This window comes from Rosa chinensis, chromosome 1 (genome assembly GCF_002994745.2).
Source record: "Rosa chinensis cultivar Old Blush chromosome 1, RchiOBHm-V2, whole genome shotgun sequence".
Taxonomy (NCBI): Eukaryota; Viridiplantae; Streptophyta; class Magnoliopsida; order Rosales; family Rosaceae; genus Rosa; species Rosa chinensis.
Genome location: NC_037088.1, coordinates 63927779 through 63937631, shown reverse-complemented (window position 1 = coordinate 63937631; position 9853 = coordinate 63927779). Strand labels below are relative to the sequence as shown.

Here is a 9853-nt window from a genome sequence, read left to right as displayed (position 1 = left end):
TGGCCAACCATCGTGTAACCACAAAGTTAGCGCCGCGCCCTCCAGGTTTATCTCCCACGTGTGTAACGCAAGTCAATGATTAGTCACCCTTTCATTTCCCAAACTACCCTAAAATCGACGCGTGTCAATCCCTACCACCGTTCCGGATCTTCTCCCACGCATACTCTTACCGCACCCGAACCTAACCCAAGTTTCCCGTCCGTGTTTTTTTTTTTTTAACCTTTTGGACCATTTTGGCGGCTTCTATGGCTTTGGCTTTCATTTTTTTTTTTTTTATGCGTCATAATAATCATTTACGCATAATTATGGTAGCTATATTTTAATCATTTAATTCCCCTATATAATATTCATTTTCAACAGCTCACTTAGCTGGCCAGCCACTTGATTTTTTTTTTTTTTTTTTTTTTCCCCTTCTATATTACCTCATTTTTATTTTCCACTTTCTCTCTTCCCCTCGTCGACTTCTCCAGAACCAGAAAAAACAGAGCCAGAAGAACTCTTTTGATTCTGGTTTCGCATTGGTTTTCCCGGCCACCTATCCTTGTACACGCCGCCACAGGTTCAAGCCTCCTCTGCTTCTTCTTTCTCCTCAGGGTTTCACTTTTTATGTTAAATCTCTGCGGCAAAGTTTCTGTCGCAGCTGTTTGACTTGTGTGGGGACTACGTTATTTTGCCGCAGAGATCTCAGAAGGGTTCGGACTCTTCTGGGTCAGAGCCGTTTGCTGGTTTTTTTTTTTTTTTTTTTCTGTTTCTTTAAGGGAAAGGCATCGGCTTTGGATTAGGTGGAATACATGGGGTGTCTCGACTTCCTTCTGTAAGACGCCATTGATTCTGGTGTAAAGCAAAGACTGGTTTTTTTGTTGTGTGTGTCGTGTGTCTGCAAAACACGTGGCTGCTGGCGTGATATGCCGGGGTTCGGTGAATTAAAGAACAGTGTCTTGTTGTTGTTGTTGTTGTGTGCTGTGAGAAGGGGTGTGTCTCAATTGGGTGGAATCTGAAGCAGATCTTCGAGGGATCTTAGAGGTGTGAGAAGATGATGAGAATGAAGAACAAGACGAGCTCAGGGGTGCAAGTGTCAATGTCTAGTATGAATGGAGGGAGCGAGTCTGGGCCGGGGGAGTGGGAGGTCAGGCCCGGAGGAATGTTGGTCCAGAAACGGAATCCGGACTCTGATCGGAACTTGGCGCCTCCGCCGACAGTTCGGGTCCGGGTCAAGCACGGGTCCGTTTACCATGAAATCAGTATTGGCGCCCAAGCTTCGTTTGGTAGGTTTCATCCTACTTTGTTGTGCGTTGAGAATTGAGATTTGTGTTGTTTTTGTGGTGTGTGAAAATGTAAGCTTTTGCGTGCAGGGGACTTGAAGAAAATGCTGGTCGGGCCGACGGGTTTGCACCACCTGGATATGAAGCTGTTATTCAAAGACAAGGAGAGGGATTCGAAGGCGTTTCTTGACATTTCCGGAGTGAAAGACCGGTCAAAGATGGTGTGTGTTGAAGACCCTCTTAGCCAAGAAAAGCGGTATCTTGAGATGAGGCGCAATGCCAAAATGGAGAAGGCATCAAAGTCTATCTCCGAAATCAGCTTGGAAGTGGACCGGCTCGCCGGTCAGGTATTGTGCTCAGTTCTTTACAAAAGTATAAGTAACGTAGTACTGTAATCATCTTGTTTCGGAAAAGTGAACTGGGAGTTGGGAATTTTGTAGGTGTCTGCTCTTGAAACAATTATTACTAAAGGTGCAAAAGTTGCAGAACAGGATGTGCTTAAAGTGATTGAGCATTTGATGAATCAGTTGCTTAAATTAGACGGAATTATGGGGGATGGAGATGTGAAGTTGCAAAGGAAAATGCAGGTAAGTTTGATTGTTATGGACCTATGGTCTTGTTCGTTTCAATTTGAATTTTGAGTACAAGTTTAGATAATGTTTATGGATGGTTTTGTAGGTGAAAAGAGTTCAGAAGTATGTTGAAACTCTGGATGTTTTGAAAGTTAAAAACTCCATGCCTAGTAGCAATGGGGATCATATTCCAAAGCAAGCTCATAGTCATAGACAAAATCATTCCAACGGCAATGGGCGTATCCTAACACCAATTCAAGAGCAGCAACCAAGGAATTCACTTGGGAATTTACCTACACATCAGCAGCAAGGGCAAAAGCAATTACAACAACAACAACCATCCAGGCATTCTACATCAGGGCCAATCGTTACCACGCAGTGGGAGACTTTTGATAATATGCCGCCATTGATCCCAATCTCGTCAACATCTACATCAACAACCTCAGCAGCCAATGGTTCTGCCTACCCTAAATTTAATTGGGAGTCATTCGAGTAAGCCCGTATACCTATTGTTTGTGTTTGAGTGTGTGTGTGTGTGTGTGTGTCTGTGGATGTGTTTTGATATTGTATCCTAAATGGTTTGCCTTCTCTTCTACATTCTTTTCTGTACTTAGAAAATGTTTTCGACCCCTTTTACTCTCTGTCATTCAGTTCACCAGAAATAAATGGGGTTACTCCAATAGTGATTATTAATATCAATATTGTTCTTTTTTCTTTGAATTCCATCTCTGTGGTTTGGTTTTCCATACTATAAACTTGGCTATCTGTATATTCGTTACTAGAGCAATTAGTCTCAGAAATTTGAGGACTCCTTGAAATCCAGTAAAGCAGTTCAATCATACACAATTTTTGTTTATGAATTATACCTTGCTTCCTGCAGAGGCTACAAACTGACAAAAAGAAAGGTATTGATGAAAGCTATATGCTCTAGTAATGAAATAAGTTGACTAACAACCCTTCCAATGATTTCAGTGAATTGCATAAAGCCATAAACTATTCTCGATTAGAGGAGTTGTGTCCTTGGTTATGATTATTTTACACACTCCCCTTTCCATTATCAGAAACCTTCTTCTTGTTTAACCTCCAGAATCCAAATAAAGCTTGAGGCTATCATAACTACTACGCTAATAAGATATAGTGCATTAATCAGACAGGGCCATAGTAGTGATGATAAAAACAGTTGACCTAACTATAATTGTTTCTTAGTAATGTAAGTAAGATATGATGGTGCTGAATATAGTAAGTTTTTCAATTTGGGACAAGCATACTGATGTGAACTCTCAACCTTGTTTTTCCTGCTTGGTCTTGGACAGCCCACCATTTCCAATTGCTTGCAAAGAATGTTAGTGCATAATCTCCATTTTTGCTACATACCCTGCAAGTCTGCAACTAAAATGAAAACCGATTAGTCGGTAATAATCAAGTTTCAAGTTCACAAATTATTCAATGTAGAAATAACTTCCCTGTTGGTTCTGTTTATGCCGGTTCTTTCCTTTAAACAAGTGCAGTCAGCTGTGAGATATCCAAAATGAAACGGGGGGTTTTGGGTGCGGATATTGCGAAAGAAATTTCTACCATTCTGATTGGGAAACTTTTGGATCGGACAGATTCTCTCCTTCTTTAGGGTGTAGATTGTTCTTCACTAGAAAATGTGTGCCATACTGAAAGGCTCCGAGTTGTGTGTTACATATATCACTGTAAGAACCAATCTTGCTCTCAAGAAAATTTGATGAAGAAGATAGAATCAGAGAAAATCAGAGATAAACAACTGAACGGAGGAGATAGATAGGTTTATGAGCTTACCTGAATCGTGAAGCTAGCTAGCAATCCAGCACTGAGACACCTGAATATTCCTTAGATGGCTGTTTTAGATGCTAGTTTGAGGTTAGGCCTCGTGGCTCGTGTGTAACGCAGGAATGGAGTGAGTTTCGGATCATACAGTGAAGCTGGGCGGGCTCGACTATATGAATGGGCTCGGAAACTGGATAGTTGGGCATTAAGGTGGACTGGAATTATAAGAGTATTTTGTGATCGTAAAATAATCTTTGTTGGGCTATAGCCTGGTCTGCCCGGCCAGCCATACAGGTTCCACCTATTCATTATTTCACACGAAAACAAATATATGCACTTGATGCACTCTCTACTAGGGAAGTGAGTAGCGGCGAAACCGAGGGTTTTGTGAAGTGGCGGTGGTGAGCTTGATTCACCCAGACCAAGCAGAGACGTTTTCCGGCTTGCCCGAGTATGAGGGAAGTGAGGGTGGTGGAATCAAGCTATATCAAACATTCATCCAAATGTCTTCCAATTGTCATATTTCTTAATTAATTCCACCATCTATAAAACATCGATCCATTATTATTCGGTAGTAATGTGGATGGCATCGTTTCTAACTTTCTACTTTAGGGCCCAACCACTTAGATCGCCTGCTAACTAGTCTAAGGCCCAACTGTTATTGATGATGTTGATATATGATCATATATTTTCCCATTAACAAGGTCTTCAATGACGTCGCAAGCTCGCCTATGCATGGCTAGTTCCTCACATAATCCTAGTACGTTATCTACTTATCTGAAAATTTTCCCTCTTAACATCTCTAATCTTTCAATCAAACAGTCATCTCTTTTATAATCCGCTACCTTCGGAGAGAAAATTATCCAAGAAAAGATGATAACTATAATTTTTCCAATGTTCTTTTCCCTGTAGTTTACAACATATATACATTCTAGAATAAACAAAGATCATGGAGTGATAGCTAGTCCTCAACCAGAAATGGTGACCGGAATCAAATAACGACATCATACTTACCAAACCAAAGATATAAAACTACCTAACGAGCTTTATATTGCTCTTATAAATTAGTTCTTGCTTTGCACCTACCTTCCAGTCTCTGGAGATTGGACGTTCATAGCCGGCCTCGAAAGGAATTAGGGTTTTAGATCCATGTGAAATCCCTTTTTCTCAGTCTGTATGTGTCTTTGTGTAAGTAGCAGAAGTCCTTTTTCAAAATCTAAATGATTAAGTGCATTATCTATCTCATTCAATGTACCTATAACTAGCTGACACACCGACTTTTTTCATGATATTTATATGAACATCGTTGCCGGCAGATTAAACCAGTTGATCCATTCCTTACCAACTCATAATCTTATTGGAGAGATGTAAGATTTACTATATTGCTGTAGTAGGTACAGCCTTTTAGATTAGGCTGCCTTCCATAATATAAGTATGATATTGGACCTTAAGCCTGCCTGAGCTAAAGCTAGCTAGCGTTTACTGTGAATTACCATGCATTAGCCATTAAGCACCTAAGCAAGTGCATGCTGATGAATTATTACCTCAGTAAACTAAAGATGCGAAGAAACTGCCTTATAATATTGATGGAGGTGGTGGTTTTTGTCATGATCGAGAAGTGGGAACCAAACAATGACATGCAATATCGCAGCACACGGAGACGATCAAAGTGTCAAAAAATGATGATGAAACCACGCGCAGATCGATCATCAGCGCACTGATTCGATCGGTGTAGTGGTAAAACTTAACGGAAAGGGAAATCGATTGCTTGAAAATGAACGAACAGCAAGCATATTTTGACCATGAATGTCTCTCCCCCAAGTCTTGTTTTCAAAAATCAATGTCCCCCAATCCCTATGCAACTCAAGTTCTCCTCTTCAACCTCTTTATCACTGCAATCTTGGACCTAGCGATTGACAATGTTGTATTCTAGCAGTAAGTATAATTATATACGTGCAAAGTTTGAAAATCAAAATTTCAGGTATTATATATTTGTCTGAATTCATTCCGACTCTAGCCAACTGCTAGCTATTCTCAACTTTTGAATTATTTTATAAAAAAATTTGTAGTATGTTTTTGGTGTCTCGTTTTACTCTTTATTAGTTATGAATTTTATTTGATTGTTGTAATTAAATTGAAAGGGTAAAAGTTGAACATCACAGGTCGTGTCCTTCTTCCATTTCTTTCTCGTGGTAAGTTGGTAACATAGCGACAACTATCAATAAAAATTGCGGGCGCCATCGTTAGTCCCATGAACACGAGAATATCTGGACGAAACTCTTGATTTTATTTATTTATTTATCAACTAGATGAATAAAAAGTATATAGAATGTCTCGTGCTTATATAAATTAACTACAAAGTTCGAAACAAACTCTAAAAAAAAAATCCTAAGATTTTTTGATTACTACAAGAGAAGGGAGAAGAAAGATATCATGATAAAAAAAGATCAAAATTTCAATTGGCCTAAAAACTATTAAAACTACACTTGCATCAAACGCAAAATTCTAATATCAAATGATATATTACGAGACTCGAACAGACGATATAATATTCTAAAGACTCATAATTTCAACTTCTCATTAATTTTTCTAACACTATCACACACACTTTATTCGCTTAAACATGAATCTGTCCTCTGTCTATTTCACACCACAAGGTGTCATAGTGATCGCAAAGCCATAGTTCATCCTAAAAGCATCCCCAAGAGAACATTCTAATCTAATCAAGTTCAGATATTTAACAAAAACAATGGTTTGAGAAAAGGAGGTACAAGTTGGGTTGTTTTTTAAAACAAAAAGAAAAGAAAGGGAGGCCCAAGTTGACACGGAATCAAGGGAATGGTTGATCGAGTTTAAAGTTGTCTGAGAATTCCATGACGACGACCAAGCCTGGATCTCGGAGCATCGGGATCGGGCCACTGCTTCGGTCACCGAGCCTGGCTAAGTGGCGCTCGTTCCGTACGGTGTCGTGTTAGCATTTGTCTCCACAGAGGGTGCCACGACCTCTGTTGTTGCCATTATCCCCGCTCCCCCTTATAACTATTCTAATTACCATTAACATCAATCTCCTAACCTAATCTCATCACTAACATTGTCTTATTTACTTTTCCGGATTCTATTCTTTTATTCTTTTCCACCATCCATGGCCTGACGTCGTCTCTGATCACGACCATTATCCCTAATTCTCTATTACTCTCTTCTCGAGTAAATCCCACATATACATATATATTTGCTATTTAGAAATTATATTATCAATTTCTCACACAGATCTTTCTCCGATGTCTTCTTAGTTTATCTCATTATGCATCAACGTACATGATAAAGATAAAAGATGATAATTTGGATCTAATGTTTACCTTTAGTTTCACTTTTATCTTTTCAACTCAGATATTTATTTATGATTAAAATCAGTGAATATATATATAGAGGATCAAGAGCTAGAGGACCTCCTTAAACTTGAAAAGTGAGGATGTTTCTCTTTTTAGGATGTATTTTAATAATCACAACTACTCATTCGCTAATTATCTACACACATATGAAACCATTTGATTAATGTTGAGTCACAAATTACTTACGCAATTGTGCCCCATAATTATGAAAATTGATTTGTCTTCTATGCTATTTTACCTTTTTTAATCCATTTCCTTTTCTTTGTAGGAAACCTTGCATTGAGAATAAAATGACTATTTGAGGCTTGAAATGTGGAGATTTGAAGCTAGGGGAAGAAGACACGAAGATTGGAAGAAAATTGCAAATCGACTTTTCCGGCGATTTTTCCGGCAAACTTTTCCGGCGAGCCGCCACTCATGGAGGGTCTTTTCTCCAGCAAAGGAGGACCATGGTGGTGAGAATCTCCCATCACTTGAAATTCAAATATCTCCATACACCTTGTCCTTTTATCACCTTGCCAATTTGGGACCATTTGGGGGACAATGGTGTAAGAGCATCTCTTGCACACTTGGGGACCAAAGATGACACACCTAGCTGATCAAAAAGAGGCCAAAGACCAATTATTCGGATTTCTTGACTCCATTCAATCATCTTCATCCTATCCAAGATCTATTTTTCTCTCTAGAGAAAACACCACCATTTCCACCACTAAAACCACCATCTCCACCTCTAAAACCTCCATTTCCACCACTACAACCTTCATTTCCTCCACCATTCAACACCACAACCCATCTTAGAGATCCAAAATTTCACTATTCTTACCAATATCAAGAGCTTGGAGCAAGGAGAAGGAGGTGACTACCACCACATCATGTTCTTGGAGACCCATCTCCACCACCTCTTCCGGCATCATCAATAGTCACCCTTTACTCTCTATCTCTTGATGTATTTGATGTTTAATAGAATGTTGAAGCTTGTGTATCTAGCTATGTGTGAGTAGTGAACTAGTTGGGGCTAGGGTTGAAAGCCCTAGCCAAACTTGCTTGGATTGATGCTTTTGTTTATAAATCGATGAAAATTCATGTTGTCATTCTCACATGCTAAGTCAATAGTTGAATGCATTACTTAGACCTAATCAATTTGAGTTATGTGTTTGCCATGACATGAAGTTTTTCCTAGAGATTGATTACCTCTAGGCAAAAAGGGAGCATGAAAGCACACCATGTGTGCATGTGAGGGTAGTGAGCTAAAATCACCTAGAGATAGGATTGGTTTGCTTGCTTGGTTACCTAAACTCTAAGCTTTATGCATTTAGGGGCAAATGATTGAGACCTATCCGGTAATTGAATTTGTCTCTAGGTAGTTAGCTCTAGACTTATCCGGTTAGAGTTAATAAAATGAAAGGGGTTTAAGCCTTAGTAGTCCTATCCGGATGCTAAGAGGGTAGTTGGACAATTAGCTTTGCATCATTCATATTCAATTGCTTTAATGCTTGCAAGGGAGGCAAAAGGTGAAACCCGATGCCCTAACTCCCATCCATTTGATAACAACTTGTTTTGTTTAGGTTAGTTTATATTACTTGCTTTCATTGTTTCAATTTGAATAGAAACCAATCTCAAAATCAAAATCAAATCTCTACACACCATCTTGCACATACTCACCATGAACTTTGGTTCACTTGTGAGCCTTTGTTTGTGATTGTACGTTTGCATATTCTTCTAGTTTTTCCTTAGGTTTTCCCTAGCTAGGAAATGATTTACCAATCCTCGTGGGTTCGACATCCTTACTTAATCCCCTATTCTATAACTTGTACCTCTTGCACTTGAGGGTGGCTTTAATGCTAACAATTAACACAATGTTCGTTTTAATTTTATCTAACGGATTATATTTGTTCACACAATTTTAAATGACCAAATGATTATGGATTTGATTATTTTTTGTAGACATCATTCTTACATAGGAATCTAAATGACCAACGGTTGAGATCATTGAACTATGTCACATACTTGTGTAAAATAACAAAAATCCTCAAATTTTTAAAGTAAGAAGGTCCTCTCTATAATGGGCCTCATATATATATATATATATATATATATAATATTATTAAGAGAAGAGAGCTTGCTCTCCAAAACTAATTTTTTTTACCAATTTAACCTTTTTATATTAAAAACCTATGAAATGTAATTAATCAATAGGGATAATATAGTAAATTGTAATATAGAAAACAAAAGAATAAAAATAAAATATAAAATAACAGAAAATGTGGTAGTTGTACGAAAAGTTTTCCCACTACCTTTAGGGCACGTTTACTAACTTGGAATGAAAAATAATCATGAATAAAAGACAAGTGAAATTGAAGAAGAAAGGAATCGGTATTGATTCCGGATGATTGATTCCTAAACTCATCTCCCTCCTTCATAATCAAATTCTTGAATATTCAGGAATTGATTTCTGATAAATAGGTGGGACCTACACCAATTCTGATTCCTTCATGTGTTTACTAACACATGAATTCTTTTACCCAAAATCATTCCGATTCATTTATGTGTTAGTAAACACATGAGTGTTTTTACTCCGTAATCATTCCCTCCAATTCCAAGTAAGTAAATGTGTCCTTAACTTCTCTGTGTTCTCTCCACGCACATAGTGGGTGAGTCCTGCTAGTATATATAATACTAGTCTGCAATCACATGCTTTGCATGTGTACTAAAAAATTTCGTTTAAAAAAAAAAAAAGGTGGGTAGTTGTGGCAGAAGAAATAGATTTACTAGTAGTTATTGCAGAGAGAAAATAGTGGGGGTTGTGGAATCATTTCTTTTTAAATTTTTTTAATAAAAA

General features: G+C 38.2%; 1 protein-coding gene across 1 annotated transcript; it reads left to right on the top strand.

Moving 5' to 3' along the window:
* Nucleotides 1-415: 415 nt before the first annotated feature.
* On the top strand, nt 416-2554 carry LOC112174206 (BAG family molecular chaperone regulator 1). The gene is made up of 4 exons (XM_024311974.2): nt 416-1265; nt 1353-1609; nt 1703-1849; nt 1941-2554. Exons 1-4 carry the CDS (start codon nt 1034-1036, stop codon nt 2328-2330), a joined length of 1026 nt encoding a protein of 341 aa, XP_024167742.1. The 5' UTR covers nt 416-1033; the 3' UTR covers nt 2331-2554.
* The last annotated feature ends 7299 nt before the right edge of the window (nt 2555-9853 follow it).